Source organism: Euprymna scolopes, chromosome 18 (assembly GCF_053919585.1).
Source record: "Euprymna scolopes isolate OS-2025 chromosome 18, ASM5391958v1, whole genome shotgun sequence".
NCBI lineage: Eukaryota > Metazoa > Mollusca > Cephalopoda > Sepiida > Sepiolidae > Euprymna > Euprymna scolopes.
The window spans coordinates 43237551-43257922 of record NC_136499.1 but is presented as its reverse complement, the minus strand read 5'-3'; the positions used below and the strand labels follow the sequence as shown (position 1 = coordinate 43257922).

At 33.0% G+C, this 20372-nt stretch overlaps 1 protein-coding gene across 1 annotated transcript; it reads left to right on the top strand.

The window, feature by feature from the left end:
• The first annotated feature begins 768 nt into the window (after nt 1-768).
• On the top strand, nt 769-20008 carry LOC145297596 (purine nucleoside phosphorylase LACC1-like). Its single transcript, XM_080143654.1, has 3 exons — nt 769-950; nt 4274-4959; nt 19034-20008. Exons 2-3 carry the CDS (start codon nt 4285-4287, stop codon nt 19610-19612), a joined length of 1254 nt encoding a protein of 417 aa, XP_079999780.1. The 5' UTR covers nt 769-950; nt 4274-4284; the 3' UTR covers nt 19613-20008.
• The last annotated feature ends 364 nt before the right edge of the window (nt 20009-20372 follow it).

Genomic DNA, 20372 nt, shown 5'->3' with positions numbered 1-20372 from the left:
ATATTTTGTATGTCTCTATTTACTGAACAAAGTATGGAACCCCATAGGTAACCAAATGAACATTCAGTAAAACCGTATTTCATATTTAATATACAAATGTTTATAATATTATTAATCGTTAAACTGTGTAAATCTTAAAACCTAACAAAATTATAACAAAGATTAATTATTAATTGCAGTTTGAAAAAAATAAACAAAGGGTTTAAAAAATCATTAAGTCGCTTCTGCTTTTCCATAGTTCGTATAGTTAACACAAATCTGACGTCACGGAAACATGCGGTCCATTTTTCACAATCGTTTAGCAGACATTACAAAACATGTAATCTCCTAAAAAAGTAGACTCTCATTTCCATAAGAGAGAGAGAGGGGGGTAGTATTTTAATTTATTGCTTAATTTTTAATAAACAAAAAGAAAAGAATTTAATTCTTAAAAATCTAGACTTCATACTTTAACCTGGTTTCTTTTTTATTTGGTACGTGTATGCAGAACAGTATATACCGTTCTATTTTTAAGATAGGATTTTCAGGTTAAATTCAAACGGTTAATTTGTTGCTAATCGTCTGGAGCGTCTCTAACGGGGAATGCCGACGAGGCTACCCGGGCATCTTTTACAGGGCTAGAGTTCTCCTCCTCTGGAGAGCTGATTTTACAATCCCACTTTTCGACCCTAGAGTGTCACATTTCTCCCTGTGGGAGAGAAATAAATACCATCTTTTTGGATATTAAATGTGAAAGTAAATGCCCCCCCCCCCGTCCCAACACCTCTCATGCTAAGAATGGAGTTTTAAATAATAACGTTATTATTTCAGCACGATCCGTAATCTGCATAAGTACTTTATTTTATTTATTTATTTATTTATTTATTACAATACTAGCCCCGCCCACAGTGCGGTGCATATGAAAGTTACTCTTAGTTATTTAAACTAATAACATTGATTTAAAACAAGAGGTAAGTGAAGTGTTATTCTCGCCGTAAGTTATAATAGTGTACAATCATTTTGTTTATGAGGGAAAAATCACTGAAAAACATAAAAATATAATTGGTGTAATTTTTTCTTTTCTTCAAAATTTTAATGTCATTTTTTTTTTTTTTTTTTTTTTAAGCGGAAGACGGTTAAATTCTACCTTTTGCCCCCACACAGTCAACAGAATATATATATATATATATATATATATATATATATATATATATATATATATATTAAATAGTTATATTGAAGTTTATAGCTTTAAGACGGATGCCAATCAACAAAATAAGTTTTGGTTCAATTAATAATTTAATGACCAAACAATATCGTCAACCTAATTATTAAGGTATTGATTTAAGTATTAAATTATTGATGGAATCAAATTTGATGTTTATGCAGAATAATACAGACCGTGCTGAAATATTAACATTATTTAGAAATCCATTCTTAACACGGAGACGATGAAGGCATTCTTTACTTTCACCCAACAATTTAATAAATTATAGCTATTGTAAAAATGAAATTTAACTTGAAAAAACCTATCTAAAAAAATAACACGATCCGTATTCTGCGTAAGTTCTACAGATTTTTATAAAAAGTATAACTAATTTGGTTAAGACAATCTTGTTTCAGTGACAGCCATCTTAAAACTAAAAACTTCAATATAATCTTTTATTTATTTATACATTTATTTCGTGCGATATTTTCACATCAACATATAACCTGAAACATTAAAAAAAAAAAACTCATTATCTGTGCCTAAACCTAAATGTAGATTCCATGAACAAAGCTTCTTTGTTAGAACTAACTGCACGCCTGTGGAATTGTCTTCCGTTTTCCTGCTTTCCAGTTGACTGACTAATGGTTGTTGTCTTCAAATCTAACGTAAACAAGTTCTTGATGAGCCGTCCCACTTGTAAACAAAGTTACCGAATTTCCATTACTAACGATTACTATACTGTCCAATTTCTACTGTACACTCTTTAACTCTTATCCTCGAATGGCCTCTTGGCCTTGATAAGTGGTGATGCCTATGTAAAAAAACAAAAAAATATATATTTTAAACTTTAAAATTTACTATTGTAACTTTAACGTAAAACGATCACTCACTTCATCATCAGTAAGCGTTATTATTGATCCTCCAGTTCTTAACCATGTAGTGGGCGTAGCCGTAGCACAGAACGGATAACCATTTTCGTTGTATCTTAAATATGTTAGCTGGAATAAGCTTCGTAAAAAGACGGGCGTTTATCACACGACTACCAGAGTCACACACACTTAAATTCTCAACTCTTATCACAAATATCAATGTGTATTATTTTTAAATACAACGATAAATATGTGTACTTTGTGATGACTGAATCGCAAAGTGATTCCAGTAAATTTTTATTTAAATTCCAACTTAACAATCATCTTTACAGGTTTCCGAGTGTGCTGAAAACGAATATTGCATTTAAATTTGCTGTGTATTTTTGGCGCATGCGCCCCAAAAATATGCGCGCTCTTGCGCGTACACAAATGGCCACCAGTAATAACATAAAGAATTACATTGATTAAGATTCAGAAAACTTGCTTGTTTTGTGAGAATAAAATTCTCACATAGTTTAGAACTCTGGCAGAGCGAAGAATAGACACAACTACAAAAGGCATACTTACGTGGTTGATTAAAGCCGGTCATCTCTTTTTCTCAGTTGCAAAATTATGTTGCGTCATTTTGTAGATCAGCCGAGCATGGTAGTTAATACTTCGTAAGAAGTGGTAGGTAAAAAATATTTGAACATTTTCAATAGTTCTTGATTTGGATTCTTTAATCAACATTCCAATAGAAAAAGAGGCGGATAACTCTGTCGAAGAGGTAAGCCCAAAATCAACATTCTTTGCTGATTAGAAAGAAGATATTATATCAAGAAAGGTACTCTTACCTTAGTAGGTTAAATTGTCTTAAAGGCACTATGACAATTGGGTGCCAAAAGGCTCTTAAATTAATAAGATGAGTCCATTGTGCATGAAGGATTTGCTCGGACTGAAGATTTTCAGTTTAAACTTGCTTGCGCGGGATAAAATTCAAATCAACCAATGAGAAAGGCTGTAATTAAAACAATGTGTTAAACCAATGAAGTGACATGATTCAAGTCATGTAATTTCTTACAGTTTGCGGCAAACTTAAATGTGATATTCGTTTTCAGCATACTCGGAAACCTTTACAAGCTGTCATTTTAAAAGTGATTGTTAAAGTAGAAAGGAAGTAAAAATTTACCGTGATTCCTATGAACACAAAAATTCAAATAACTATGATTGCTCACACCCTTTTCTTCTCCACTTTGTTGGAATTTGCTTCCTTTCTCATATCCCAAAGCTGACAACTTTTAACGTGAAGATGTTAAAGCAAAGTATTTTCAGCCAATTGAAATTTTTTCAAAACCCAGAAAGTAATACCTATATGTGAAAGTAATAAGTCAGTGCAAAGTTAAAAACTTCTATAAAGCGAGAAAACTAATAAAACTAAAACCAGAGATTCCACCAGCTTGAATGAAAGAAACTCAAGAAGGCTTACCCAACACTCCTTCTTGGCCTGTGTGGCAAAGCAAGAGGACTCCATGATTCACATATTCAACCTTTCATTACAAACACGTACAAGAACAAAGGTAACACATACACAATGCCATGCGGCCAAATACTCAAATGCATACATATTCATACAATGAACATTTTCATTTATGAACATTTACTCACATTAAAATAATTTTTATTTCTTATATAAATCTACTACATAATCATGTTACCTGAATTGATTTTTTTCAAGAAAAGTTTTAAAATAAAGCTGTAGTGTTTTTTTTTTGGGGGGGGGGCAACATTTTTATCATTCTACATTGTACTTTTTAGCTCTCAGTGTGCTGACCATTGTTGGGATGCAACAAATCCTGCCTGGGATTTTGACCCTGGGTTCGATGAGGAAACAAAGAATCCATCATGGCTACCACTCGACCCTAACTCCAACACCCATACACGACTTCTTTTCTCTTCTTACAGGGTTGCCTAACTTTTCCATCCATACAAATTGACTCGTTCTATGGCCGACCCTTTTCTACATTTTTACAAACAAAGATGATCAATAAAGTTGTCTTTAAATGTTAGAATGAAACTTTTGTCTCTCTATTGTACAAAGGTGAACTTTGTTGTTATTTTAATATTTGGTATATTGGCGCCACATTGTCTTTCTACTGTTTCGGGCTTGTTAAATTCTTAAACTAAGTTGTTTTTTTTTTATTAATACTTTTCTTTTTTTTTTTATTGTTTTCAATAGTACCAACAACGATGATGCAAGAAAATCTGACCATTATCATCGACTGCAGTCGGGCGGAAGCAAAAACAACAGAAACCTCAAAGTTACAGACTTTATGTTCAAATCTCAAAGAGAAATACCATCTTTCTATTTGTTATTTAATAGGCTCAGAAGAAGCGTATGAATATTACCAAGAACTTTCAAAGGATTTGAAAAACTGGACGTCCAGTGAACATATAGTCCGAGCACACTCTAACCCCAAGTTATTATTCCTAGCAAAACGGTATATTGACGATAGAAATTATAATGACATCCTTATTTTATCTTTGGCAGTTTTTATTCCAAATTGGAAAGCATTGGCTTCGGTTCTTTTAACAGCATCTGCTTACAAAATCAAGTTTGAGAGTTTGGACGCAGAACAAATCAAAGAATCAGATGTAGATATGAATTTAGTTGAAGATGATTGTCGCAAGATGTTAATGACGATCGATACAGAAGAACCGATAAAGATTTTAAAATCAAATCTTATTCCCAAAGACATTTTTTACCATGGTTTTTCAACTAGGCTTGGAGGTGTTTCTAGCATCCAAACTTTGAAATCTTTGAATCTTTATTACACTTCTGCAAAAAAAGACCCCAAAATTGTAATTGCAGAGAACATTCGTAGACTGGCTGATGCAGGAGGATTCCGACCGGAAAGCCTTCAGGTAAGGTTTGAATTGTCTGCTTTATTTTATACTAAAAAAAAAAATGAAGTTAAAAAAAATTTTAAGAACTGAAAGAAACTGAGATATGTGCATGCAAGTACAATGTGTTTTCTAAACAGTTCACTTCTTCTAAGTAAAAACGAAATACTTGAGCTAAGATTGAAACCAAAACCTAAAGACAGTGAGTCAAGTATGATAACCATTAGGCCAGCTTGACGTAATGTTTAAGTGTTTTTAAATCTACTTATTTTTAATATAAGGAATATATATGTGAATGATTCGTGCATGCACAGTTGTGAAACAGTTGACAGATAAAAATCCAATGATCCCCTCCCCCAAGTACCAATTTTTCAATTTTGACCTTTTAGCATCCCTTTTTTTCCGGATGAAAATCAATAAAAAAGTTTTCCACATGTCTGAATACTCTATATGCCAAATTTCAAGTCTGTAGATCAAAAATTCGTTGAGTATATAGGTTGAGAGTTGTCTTTACACACGCACACACATATTCTCACTTTTATAGATATATAGATAGATAAACCCTTTTATAGGTTACTAGCTGTATTCATCCGGTGTTGTCCATGTGGAGATATATTCCTTGTCGGAAGTTTTTTTTTTTAGGAAAAAAATGATTTAAGATAGTCATGTTTACAACTTTTATCTTGAAAGAAAAGTTAAAAACATTGTAAGGTGAAGTAATCTAATTTATTAAACTCACTGTGTGTGTGTGTGTGTGTGTGTGTGTGTGTGTGTGTGTGTGTGTGTGTATATCTGTCTCCATTTTTTTTTCAAAGTGCATCTCTTCCAAGACACAAGGTCACAGAGTTACACAAAGTAGGTAAAAATTGATTGCATTTTTTGTGAACCGTTGTTTTATGTTTTTTTTTTAGCTGGTAAAAATAGCTGCTAAGGAGTCAAAATTTAAAAAAATTGGAACTTGGCAGGCATAAGTCGACTAATTATGTTATTTGTACACATGTGCAAATATATATTTTATATATTAAAGTCAGTTCATTTTAAACTATATCTTATCCATCTGACAGTAGCTTAAACAGTAACGACTACAGCCGGAGTAGTATATGTTTTGGTTTCGATTCCAACTGATGGCATAAGTCATTTTTTTTTTTAACTTTTGAAATCACTACTATATATTGGGTAAAATATTGACTCTATTATAATAAATATGAAATCTGCATAAATTAAAATATTATATTTAAGCGTATTTTATGACCGGGCAACGCTAGTAAAAAACAATTGTTAGCATAATGGTGTTAGTAGAAAAAATTATGTTTCTGATATGTCCTACTAAAGAGATATATTCGTTTCAAATAGTTGAGTGAGCTTTGATACATCTTTGAATAATAATCAAGTATTGCTTTACTATGTACAGCATGATCACATTGACACATTGGTTCTCATTAAATCACTGAAGTTAAATAATGTTAACCCTGATCAGTATCAGATGGATGACCATTTGGGGGTACCAGGTGCTGGATGTAGGAGAATATCAACACCTCCCTGCAAGAGTTTCAAAAACCTAATGTCGTCATCTCCCCTAATGGGGATATACATGCGACTGAGAACCACTTGTGAATTTCATGCTTCCATGAAACTTCCTCCTTTGGAGGAAGCTGGTTCAACCTGCCCATGGTTAATGCTGTTTCGGTAAGTCACTTTACTGAATGAGTGTTCATGGTTGGAGCTGAGGCTTGTGGTGTACCTTTCGATGTCTCTCCCAGGTGGTCCTACCAGTCAGTATTTATGGCTTAACCAGCCAATCATATTCTTGTAAGAAGGAACCTGGATGCACTCATATTTTTTACATCAATTTTTTTACAGGTGTTAGATAGCAAAGGGGGGCCTGGAGAAGAGGGGGCCCTAAAAGAAGGGAAGAGCCTAAAAGTGGAAATCAAAGATCATGTGACTTTTACCTAGAATAATGGTTCACTCTCTCAACCCCTGGTCCTCGATATGACCTTAAACTATATACAGTGGTGAGGCCCCTGCTTGCGGGCTTTGGGGAGTGTGGAGCCACCTTTTAATTGCCATTGCTCCCAGGTCTACTCTGACCCGGAGTGGTAGTACCTGTTAGGGTCCCAACTATGGGTTAAATAGAAACCGACTTGAAAACAACAAACATATTCTATTAAAAAATTTTTCTTCAAAATCTTTGGATTCGGCATTAAATAACCCGAAAAGGGTTGATATGCTGTAAAACAAAAACAACCAACCAAACTAAAAGTGGAAATCAAAGATCATGTGACTTTTACCTAGAATAATGGTTCACTCTCTCAACCCCTCGATATCTATAAAGCACATGATGCAAGGTCTCTCTGGCAATTGTGTGTTGGAACACAGGTGGCTAACAGGTGGCCTGCTTAAATGGGTTTGGTACATTTCAGCATGGCCGATCTAGCGCCACCGATTCAGCATGTGCCGATCTGGCGGGGGGGGGGGGGCAATTAGAACTTTGTTGTTATGGTCAAAGTTTTTTTAATATTTTTTAAAAATTAATTCAGTAAGCAAAGGTATTTTTTTCTTTGAATAAAATTGAAATCTATATATTAATACGATAATGTGTGTGTTATTTTGTGTGTCACGTTTACATTTTTTTGCTTCCAAGTGTCTGTCGTTTAATTGTTATGCCGTTCCATTTCTTGTAATAAATAATTTTACCAAGAATTCTTCATGAGTTTTTGTTTTTGTTTCGATTATAGCTGAAGGAACTTAAGTTATATATATACATATATTTTTTTTTCTTCATAAGTTTTGGTCCTGGATATGACCTTAAACTATATCCAGTGGTGAGGCCCCAGCTTGTGGGCTTTGGGGAGTGTGGAGCCACCCTTTAATTACCATTGCTCCCAGGTTCACTCTGACCCAGAGTGGTAGTACCTGTTAGGGTCCCAACTATGGGTTAAATAGAAACCGACGTGAAAACAACAAATATATTCTATTAAAAAAATTTTCTTCAAAATCTTTGGATTCAACATTAAATAATCCGAAAAGTGTTGATATGCCGTAAAACAAAAACAACCAACCAACCAACCAATCATAAGTTTTGGTTTTGGTTTCAACTCAAACAGATGCATCCAAGTAATATGGATATATTTTTTTTATTTTTGGGATCACAACTTTATAATATATAAGAATCGATAGAAAATTTCCTAATCTTCATAAATATCATATTTAAGCGTATTTTACAATCAGACTCGGCCAGGTGTCCCTCCTAGCTTAGATAAATACTCTTGCAGTTTTAACAAAAGAGCTACAATAATATCAGGTAATCTCCATTTACGCTGAAAATCTACAGAAGGACAACATCAATATATTACATACAAAAGAGTCCGCTGTGGAATTTCCACAGGTACCGCTAGTAAAAATTATTAAAAGAAAAAATTTTAATTTGATTTAAAAAAAAAATGACTGAAAAAATAACCATGTTTTATCAAAAATACGACACAAAAACAAATAACAACACTCTTTTCTTTTCATTGTTTCGACTTGAGTATATATCCGACACAGACACAATTAATCAACTGAGAACCACACCACTCCACATAAAAACATATAAGATATCAATGGATATATACCTGAGAATCAAAACAAGAAAAAGAATATGCTGTTGTCATAGCCCTAGTTATTAGTGCAACGTTTTGGTCGGGTTGTAAGTCACAAGGATAAGAATATGTAACACAGGCTGCTGTAAAATGGCAAATGGCTTTATTGAAATGAATTTCAATTATTTAATCTTCATAATTCTTTTTTTAATGCATTTTTCACTGCGGCTATAAATAAGATTGGCTATGTTGGTATGTAGATCTTACTCTTGCTCCCTCAGCCCTTATCTTGATTTTTGGATGTTGAATTAATTCATAAGAAAATCAAGTTGTTTTTCAAAATGTTTCTGTATAAAATTCAATGGAGTTAATATTCCCCTTTTTTATTTTATACTAGCAGGCCGCCCGGCGTTGCCCGGTCGTAAAATACACATAGATATATTTTAATTTATACAGAAATTGAGACATGTGCATGCGAGTATTATGTTTTTTCTAAACAGTTCACTTCTTGTAAGTAAAAAAAAAAAAATACTTGTTGGGGTCAAAACTATCACCTAAAGTCAGTGAGTCAGGTACGATAACCATGACCTTGACGCAGTCTATAAAAAGTATTTTCAAACCTACTTATTCTTAACATAAGGAATTTCTCATGTGAACCATTAATGCACCCACATTTGTAAAATAGTTAACAAACAGATAAAAATCAGATGCCTCTCCCCCCACTTATCAATTTTTTAATTTTGATCCCTTAGCAACCCTTTTTTCCGGATGAAAACTGATTAAAAAGTTTTCCACATATCTGAATACAATATATACCAAATTTCAAGTCTGTAGATCCAAAATTCGTTGAGAAGTGTCCTCACACACACATTCTCACTTTTATAGATATACTAGCAGTTCATCCCGGCTTTGCTATGTACTGTTTATAACTTTATGTGCATATATATATATATATATATATATATATATATATATATATATTAAAAAGTTTGACTCCTGTCTAGGTAACTTACATCTAAAATTTCAAATGTTTAGACCCAAAATTGGCGGAGGAGTTTGGTAGAGTCTGCAAAGGTCAACTCTTTCAACTTTGACCTCTTGGCAGTCAAATTTTCACCCAAAACCTGATTTAAAAGCTTGCTGCATGTCTGAATATACCCTTTATGTAAAATTTCAAATGTTTAGATCGAAAATTGGCTGAATACTTTGCTAGAGACTGCAAAGGTCAAATCTTTTGAACTTTGACCCCTTGGCAGCCAAATTTTCGGTCAATAACTGATTAAAAAGCTTGCCCTATATCTTGTCACGGTTCGAAAGCCGTGGGAAGAAAATGGAGACCCCAAAGGGGATGCAAGTCACAGTGGATGTAAGTTTATGGCGAGTGGTGAGAGAAAGAGGAAAAAAGAAAGAAAAAGGAGTCGGAGTTGGCATTTTCAGTGAGGGAAGACAATGTTTTCGTTTTTTAGCTTGTGGGGTGAGCGGTGAAAAAAAAAAAACCGAATAACATCTTAAAAAGGAAAAAAAAAACGTTCTATAGTTGACTCTAAATTAGTCATAAAGGTTTGTGAATTCTCCTCCTCTGTTTCCTCATCAGAGACTTTTGTGTTATTGCAATCCTGGGTTATTTTTTGTTTGTTTGTTTGTTATTTGTTTTATACAAAAAAAGGGATAAATAAAGCCCATATAAAAGAAAAAAAAAATTATATATATATATATATATATATATATAATATATATATATATATATATAAACTATATTTCTGCTTCCAACCTCCTCATTATTTCATATTGAATGTTTTTTTTATCGCCTTTAGCATGCTCGTTTCTCACTGTTTTGATTAGACTCGGGAAAATTTGATAGGCGATGAGATTTGCTTACACTCGACTGGATTGGAGACCAGTCGTGTAGCAATCTCTGGTGGTAAATCTCCTTACCTTTCTTTAAGCCAGGTGCACACAGTAACCTAAGTCCATGTGCTGGAATTAAAATTACTGCTGTGCATTTAAACCCGAACCAGGGATGTAACAGTCTGAATACACTTTATGTAAAATTTCAAATGTTTAGACCAAAAATTGGCTGAGTAATTTGGTAGAGACCGTAGAGGTAAAATCTTTTAAAACTTTGCCTCCAATTTTGCCCCCTTAACATTTATTGTTTTGGGCTCAAATCAAATTAAAAAGTTTGATCCATGTCCAAGTAACCTACATCTAAAATTTCAAGTGTTTAGACCCAAAATTGACGGAGGAGTTTGATAGAGTTTTTAGAGGTCAAATAGTTGAATTTTGACTCCTTGACAGTCAAATTTTTGGCCGAAAACCGATTAAAAAGATTTTCCCAAATCTCAATACCCCTAATGTAAAATCTCGAGTCCATAGACTGAAAATTGACACAGTAGTTTGGTAGAGAAATGTACACACACACACACACACAGACAATTTCACTTTTATGGATATATAGGTAGATTTTTATCTTTATTTTAGTTTTCAATTACACTGATAATATTATTTATGGATGCCCCACTCCACTCTCTTGATCAAAACATGATCACCAAAGGCATGTTTACTGGTGTACAAGTATACAACAAAAAAATAAAACAACACAGACTCATAACAACAAACAAAAACTCAGATAGGATGTGTAATGTCAATGATGCTCTGAGTTTGTGTGTGTGACACTGTCATAAAAAAGAACCCCGAAATGCTAGCGACTGTATCATAGTTGTTTCTATCTATTAGCTAGGATCAACTGAGACTACTTGTCTGTCGACACTCGCCAGCTCATATCGATGAGTTTATCAACTACAATACAATCTCTGCTGAGTTCTGACTGACACCCCAGTTTTACTCCATCTGCTTCCATCTGCTCTAAATCTGACTGATACATATATTTAGCTTTGACTGGAAATCCTAAACTTCAGTCTTATGAGCACAATTTCTATTTACATTTAATTGTACACCTTTTCTGTTTCCATAAAAGAACAAATAATTTTCTAAGAAGCAGTTATATTTCTGTCACCCAAATACCACATTTACCTTTGTTTATACTAGCAATGGGACGATTCCAATATTTTTCCCAATTCCGATACAATTCTCAATTCTGATCCTAAAATCGCCTAAAAAGAGTAGAATTTCATGGGGTGAATGTGGGTGATTTAGCTGAGAGGCCTTATCTACATTTTAATGTAGCTATAATTTTCTGACAAACTTCTTAATATTTTATTTTTTTATGCATTGTATACAAGGTTTTGATGAACTTATTGTGAGGTCTTCATCTATATTTTTCACTTGTGCCATTTTTTCCTACTTATCCACTTGTGCCATTTTTATCTGTGTCATTTTTTCTGGTGCCATTATTATGATGTATACATTTTAGTTTCACTGATAGTTTCAATTCATCATTTTATCATTAAGGAAAATCCGTGCAAAAGTATGAACATTAAAGAAATAGAATTTGCCAGGTGAAGGTCGAACGACAGCATTACGAATAAGCAAACATGTCTTCATAGCTCAGGCATTAACATCAAAGGAGCAGTAAATCGTAAGCTAAATTATTTGGTTTTGATTCTTAGTGGTGGTGTACAAGTCATTTCTTTTAAACCTTGTAAATAATTACTATATATTGGGTACAATATAATATAATAATAAATACGAAATCTGCATTAATCAAAATATCATATTTAAGCATATTTTATGACTAGGCAATGCCGGGCAGCCTGCTAATGGTGTAATATTTCTTTTAGTTTCACTGGTAGTTTCAATTCATTATTTTATCGCCGTAACAGCAATTGGAAATGAAGTTGTAAACAAAATAAAAGTTAAAAGAATCGTTTTTGGAATCGGAAATTAGACTCAAATTTTTCTGGTTCGATACTGATTCCGATACTCCAAAACGTTCTGATTTTTTTTTTTTTTTGATTCCCAATTCTAATTAATTGTCCCAACACTAATTTATACATTTCATATATATACCTTCCGTTTGTATATACATATGGATAATATTTCTCACAAAACTCTTGAGATCAAGTTGTATTCTTTGAAACCCTCGTCTTACACCAGTTGACCATCATTTCACAAAAATACATTTTTTTTTTTACTTGGAAGTTACCACTTATCAAGGCCCGAAGGCCACTCAAGGATAAGGATTGATGTAATGAATGTAAGGTGGTAGTGTAGTAATTGTTAATGGTATAAATTGAGTAGAACTTGATTATTTATGAGGACGGTTTAAGAAAAACTTGTTTACATTGGATTTGAAGGATACCATGTTGTATTCAACTGGGAAGCAGGCCAGCAGAACAGTGTTCCACGGGCAGGTAGTTCTGGAAAAGATGCTTAGTTCATGGAATCTGCGTTTATGTTTTGACCACAGTAAGAGAGTGGAGGAAATCGTCTATAGTGGTTTTAGCTAGTCAAGTGTTTTTTGTGAAAGTACGGTAAGAGAGGGGCGATAGATTAGAGTTTAGTCAAGCACTTACCATGAAAATAAAGACAGAACAGAGACAGGCTCGCAACGTCTCTTCTGTGGGAAAGAGGTTGCAGGGAAGAGAAAATGGCATCACCTATTGGGTTTCGAAGCTGTTATGTAACCTGCTCAAAATATGTTAGAATATACATGTGCTCTCTGCATTTTTACCTCGTTACCTGGTCACATGCCTTATAAAGTTCATATGCCTTATAAATTTTTTGTATCTTCTATAAATATAAAAGCAAAAATGTATGTATGTGTGTATGTGTGTTCGCTTTTTCTGTATGTCTACAAAAGGCTTTTTTCAGAGAAGTGGTCGGTCGGTTCATAACTTCTTAAAACTTTTATATCACATATAAATCGTAATATCTCATAGTTAACAACGGAGCTCGCCTGTCTATTTAATTTGCTCGACTTCGGGAAGATAAATATTCAACATTTGTCGCTCGCTGCATGTGGGTTAGTCTTTTTCCTATGACATCTTGGGAAAATAAAAATAAAAAAAAGCGTTCCCGCAGTAAATGAAATACTATCCCGCAGTCAAACTTGACCTCATTAAGTCATTAAAACGTGCACCTGCCAACTCCAAGTAATTAAATAAATTCAAACGTGTTTCCGTTAGCATCTCGCGGTGGCCCAATGGTTAAAACTGTCGCACTCTTTTTTTTTTTTTCACACTTTAATTTACAACTTTGCCTTAACGGTTCGGGTTCGATCCTCATACCTACCAAAACAATTTTTTTTTTATTTTAACGCCCCGGATTTTTGTTTTACCCAAAACCACACACACCTCCAAACACCCAGGCAATGCCGGGTACTCCTCGCTAGTCTCTTATAAAACCTGAATAAGAGTTAATTCTTATTCTGTCTAAAATATCCCCCGTACACCTTCTCATTTATATGTATTCTTTATGTTCACGGATCAGACTGGTCCGTGACAATGGCATTTCACAAGAGCTGTAATACTCCTTTCAAAGTAGCACTAAGATTTATCCTGGCTTTGACAGTTTCAAGAGCCAAAGTTTTTGTAACCATAGCAGATTTAACTGCGAACAAATATCTTTCAATGTTATTCTGGCACTGCCCGGGAGTATTTCTGTTTTCATTTTTGTTTTGCTTGTTCAGCCACTCCTATTTTTGCCTTTTGTTTTAATTTCTTGAAAAAAAAAAATGTTTTTGCACTAAAAATTCAATACTTATGCAGAATATTCTGGCATATTTTGGCCAGGTTGCATAACTGCTGGAAGATACTGAATGAAAACTTGGTGGGCATCTATTTATTTATTTTACTGAAAAACGATGCTCAATGTCCAAAACGCTAGCAAACAATTAAAACTTAAAGAAAAAAAGCATAATTATAATTGAAAACAGTCATGGTATGGGTATTTCAATGAAAAATCTTGTGCAATTTATGAACCGTACTGAAAGAATAACTTTATTATTTAGAAAGTCATTCTTAATGTTAATATAGGGAGGGGGTCTTTTTCAACTAGTCTGTACTTTCAGTTAACAATTTAATAAACAAAAGATACAATTTGCCAATTATCGGCTGCTGTTTTGCTATTTTATTGACTAAGCATTCCGGAAGCTTCTATAACCTGCCTCAAATATGCAGACGATAATACGGTCCATATTCTGCATGAGTACAACGATTCAATGTCATTTAAAAAAAAAAAAAAAAAAAAATCAGCTTTACAATAAAATCGATAATTTCTTACGAAAATATTTAAATTTAGATACCATAAATATATATTTTTTTAATTAAATAACTATTAATTCTTTTAATTAGAACTTTTGTAAAAATCATATTTTATTATTGTATCATTTTGTCTATAGTAGCATTAAACTCTAGCTTAAGAGGTTATATCTTAGAAAAAATTCTAAGATTCACCCTGACACTTAAATTGTTATAAAAAAAACAGTATAAAATAGGTACAAGCATATAAAAACATGGATGTTTAATGAAGGAAGAAGACATTTACCGTATATACTTGTGTATATGTCGATCTTGTGTATAAGTCGATGTGCATTTTAAGGCCAAAAATTGTGTCATTTTAGGTATTACCTATATATAAATCGACTGTAGAGCCTAGACAAGTTAAATGGTCCATCTCATGGCTCTTTCTTGCACAGATAATTTCTTTTTTTGGCGTTTTTTTGTAAGACATGTTATAAATTGTTTCTCAGCATCCGTGAGCAACAATATGTACATTTATGCAAGTGTGGTCTATTCGATTTTCATATATGACACATGCAACGATGCCCTCACTGATTCCGTTCCAAAAGACAGTCCCACAGAAGAGGATTCCAAGAATGATAACTAGGACTATGACAACAGCATATTCTTTTCTTTGTTTTGATTCTCCGGTATATATCCATTGATATCTTATATGTTTTTATGTAGAGTGGTGTGATCCTCAGTTGATTAAGTGTGTCTAACTGTGATGGATATATACTTGAGAGTAAAAACAATGAAAAGAATATGCTGTTGTCATAGCCCTAATGATAACCCACTTGACAGTGATGATGATCTTTATGATGATATAACTAACAGCATTGAGGAGTGGACGAACTGTTTGGGGCAAGCAACCAAGCAACAGTGAGTGCGATAATGACTTTGAAGGCTTTGAATAAACTTTTTTGTTAATAATGTTAGACTAGTATAAAATGCTGGATATTTCTTGAATACAAAAATGTTTGTATGCTTACATAATTGCAGTATATATATATATATATATATATACTGCGTAGATTGAGGCCTACTGTGAGGATTTCCTCACTTTATGTAAACATACAAACATTTTTGTATGTTTACATAATTGCAGTATATATATATATATATATATATATATATATATATATATATATATATATATGTACTACGTAGATTGAGGCCTACTGTGAGGATTTCCTCACTTTATTCAGTATTTTCCAGTAACTAGGATTGCAGTAAATTTTGTTGTTTACCACTTTCATAAAAAAAAAAATAATTAAAAATAATTAGCTGCTTAAAAATTTCAGCAGTGTTGACTTGTCAAGAATTACGCTGGAATTATCCTTAGGGCTGAACTGTCAGATGCAGGTATGTATTTTATTCAAAAGAAACTAGATGGTGGGCCGTAACATTAATATTGTCGTTTATAGGATTTTTACTAGTGAACTTTGGATAGAAGATATATAATAAACACTACATTTCCTAACCTACTAAAAAAAAAAACGTCATATGATCACTGAATACATTATATTGAACTTAGGCCTATAGCCATATCTAGAAAGTGAACATTGCAAAAGCTATTCCAATCATTATTAAGCCTCCCACTGAAAAATCACGCATGTGCTTATATGCTGGCAAACACACTGCAGTGGGGGTTGGAAAGAGTGCGATTAATTACTTGGATTACCGAGTACACAAAAAAAATGGGGTTTTCTATATTATGATCGAGCACCAAGTTGCTCTTTAATAACATTTCCAAAAACATTACATATGTATAAGTCGACCCCCCCACCCAATAACCTTAAAATGTCTTCCAGATATTCGACTTATACACAAGTATATATGGTATATACAGGGTGGAACGATAAAATTATTGCCCAAGAAAAGACCTTTATGGCTTGTCCAATCAAAAGCCATCTCTCAGGTGAGCTAAGCATCTGATAAGAGATTATAAAAGGGGGTCACCATTATATGAACTTTTCTCTGTTCCCTACTAACAAGACACTTATTTCACACCTCATAAACTCTCTAACCTTTCTGTCCATTCTTATAGAGTTATTCAAGTACTAACACCCTTCTCTTTTCTTTCCTTTTTATTTACACCACAGCAAAGATGACTCAATAAAGTTGCTTTGAATATAAGAAATGAACCTTGTCCCATTTTCTATGATATAAAAGACAAGATAGCCTTCTTTAAATGACCCTATACCTAATCATCTAATACATATTGTTGCCTTAGTAATGTGTACTCTGACTATTCCCCTTTTTTTCAATCAATCATGTTTATATTTGCACATGAACAGACTTCAAAAAATACCATAACTTTATAAATATTAGGACTTTTGCGAAATTGAAATGAATTTTTTAATTAAATAATTTTTGGTAACTAAATTAATTGAATGAAATGCTTCCAAATTAAAACTTTCATTTCAACATTAAATCAAAGGCAGACAATACCTTGTTTGACAATTTTATTTCAGATATTAACAACTTTCTTACCAGATGTCTTCAAATTAGGATCAAATAAAGAGGGAGTTCATATCACAGGTTGGTTAACAAATCACACTAATGTCTTGTTCTTACATCTTTTTTTGACATTTTTATTCTTGAGTGCATATGCTTTGTTATTATTTTTTTTTAAATGAAAGGAAACACATTCACATCACGCATGATCCAGGATTATCTCCCCTGATGTGCTCCTCATTTAAATTTTTTACTTTCTCTTGTACAATAAGAATCTAAAAATAAGTTATATAAAACAAGTGTGTTGTAATGCGTAGATTTACAAACATTATATGTATTATTTGGACAAAAGCTCTTTGAATAAGCTAAAAGGTCTCCACTCTAAAAGGTTTCTTTGCTGGAATAAGTATTTTCAGAAAGAAATTGATGCAAAAAGTTGTGCCAATAAAAGTGGAAGATACAAAGAAACAGTCTTGTTTAAATTAAGCATCCACATGACATACAGATTTGCTATTTATGTCTGACTTTGAAAGTTCGGCTAGATGATTTTATATATATATATATCTAATGTAAATAATTTCCAAATAGTGTTTAATGATTTCATTAATTATAGAATTAATTTTAGGGAGAAGTATTTTTCTAGACACCTATATGCAGAAATTTCATATGTATATATAAAATGACCTTGTTTGTTTTGTCTGTGTGAGAAACAGTCTCAACCAAACTACTCTGTCAATTTTTGGTCTACAGACTTAAAACTTGATGTATAGGGGATTCAGGCCTGTGAAACAAATTCGATTTGGTTTTAGTCAATAAAAATAGCTGCTAAGGGGGTCGAAATTTTTAAAAATTGGAACTTGGCAGGTGTAAGTTGACTCAAAGTGCTTCTTTATGCATGCACAAATATACATTTATATATTAACGTATGCTAATTTTTAGAGTTTTGATATTCATCTGTTATTAACAAATAACACTGAAACATTAAATGTTTTGGCTTCGAGTCTAGCTGATAGCACCAAAGTCATATTTTTTTTTTTTTTAATTTTGAAATCATGGCTATATATTGGGTACAATATAATAATCAATAGAGTATTAACTTTATAATAATAAGTATGACATCTGCATGAATTAAAATATTGTATTTAAGCTTATTTTATGACCGGACCATGCCAGGCAGCCACTACTATATATTAGGTACAATATGATAATCAATAAAAAATTGTTTCTATAATAATAAACAGGAAAATCTGTATAAATTAAAATATATTTAGGCATATTTTACGATTGAGTGACCTGCCAGTAAACAAATATAAAAGTACATTTAAAAAAAAATGACTTATTCTGACTACTGTTCTCATCTTCTTCCAGTTTCGACTAATGTAACCTCTGACCTCAGGAATCTGTATGGTTTTTTCGTCCCGAGGAACAAGGAAAGACATGTATCCAGGGTATAATGAATAAAGTGCTAAGTAATAATTAGTTTTAAGTGACAGTCTTCTAATGGTTGAAAGTTTAATCCTCAGTTCTAATTACTTGAGACTTCTACCCGGTCATGGCAGATAGGATGAGAACAATATACAATGTACTATCGTGGATTAAATAAAATGGTTCAGTTTGAAGTTCCGTAGATTTTAGAGTTTGACAAAACGTACCTAAAGAAGGTTGGAGGTTACATCGGCCAAAATGCTCTGAGAATAATGGCTAAGGTGAGAACAGTAGCCTGAATAATACATATTATCAAACCTAATCTTTAATATTCCGAAAGATAATACAAATCCTATATTCTAATTTTACTCTTGCTCCCATCACCCTTTCTTTTTCATTTTTTTTATTTTATTTTTTTTAAATTAAAATTTTAAAATTTATTTTTAGGTTGCCAAAGTTGAACATGGAAACAAAGTCTGGGAAATTGGCACAAGTCAGTTGGAAAATTATGACGGCTTGATAACCACTGAAAGTGACATTACTATTGCTGCCCCGGGGGCAGACTGTCTGATGCTGCTTTTTGCGGATCCTGTCCAGAAGATATGTGCCGCTGCTCACAGTGGATGTAAAGGCACGCTGTTGAAAGTGGCTGAAGAAGTGGTGAAAAAAATGATTTCTCGAGGTTCAAACCCCAAGGACATCCGGGTGGCTATCGGCCCTGGCGTAGAAGGGCGATGTTTGAAGGTTAGCCTAAAAGAGGGAGACACTTTTGAAAAATCGTTTCCTAACTGTTTGGTTCCGCTAAAGAATCCTGAGAAAGTCGGGTTAGATCTCTTTAAGATAAATCGTGTTATTTTGGAAAGGAATGGAATCTTGCCTGAAAACATTGACACCGAAAGTGCAAGTCTTTGTACAGTTTGTAATCAGCAATTCTTGTACTCTTATGAAAGAGATCGTAGACCTTTTGGGAACCAAATGGGCTACATTGGCATTCGTAAACCAGAAATAATGAGGGAAAAGTGTTAATGTTGCAAACTAGCTGAAGTACCTGTCTATGCTGGCTTTTAATTTAAAAAAAAATAATTATAGCCAAGATTAAACGACAAGAACATCTATTAAATATTTTTCATCCCATTTTTGTTTTTCGTAAAAAAAATATTGCATTCATGATCATAATCGATGTTAATAAAAGAATCAGTAAAAAAAAAATAAATAAATAAAATAAAAAATGCTTTCGCAAAAAACAAAAGTTCTTTCTCTCAGGCAACACTGCATTTAAACAAACTTGCTTTATCTAGGATGTTGAGCACTTTTGGTTCACTACATACTGCTTATCAAATGTGATACTGCAATTTTACATTTATTGCTACTAAAACCACTTAAATAAAATTAAGGATACCCCCAGAGCACTAATAAAACTACCCTTTTCGAGTTTCTTGCATAATCTAAAGTTAAAAACATTTGTTAAATATTTTTGATTTATTCTATTTTTTATTTATATAAGGGTCACCACATATCAAGGCCCGAAGGCCACTCAAGGATAAGGGTTATTGAGTGTACAGTAGTCAATGGGATAATATAGTAACCGTTAGTTGTAGAAATTTGGTAAATTGGATTACTCAAGGAGACGGTTCATCAAGAATTTGTTTACATTGGACTTGAATACAACCAAATTGTAATCAGATGGAAAACAGGCAAATGGAAGAGAGTTCCATAGGCGTGCAGTTCTAAGAAAGCAGCTTTGTTCATGGAATCTACATTTTGGTTTAGGCACAGATAAAGAGTG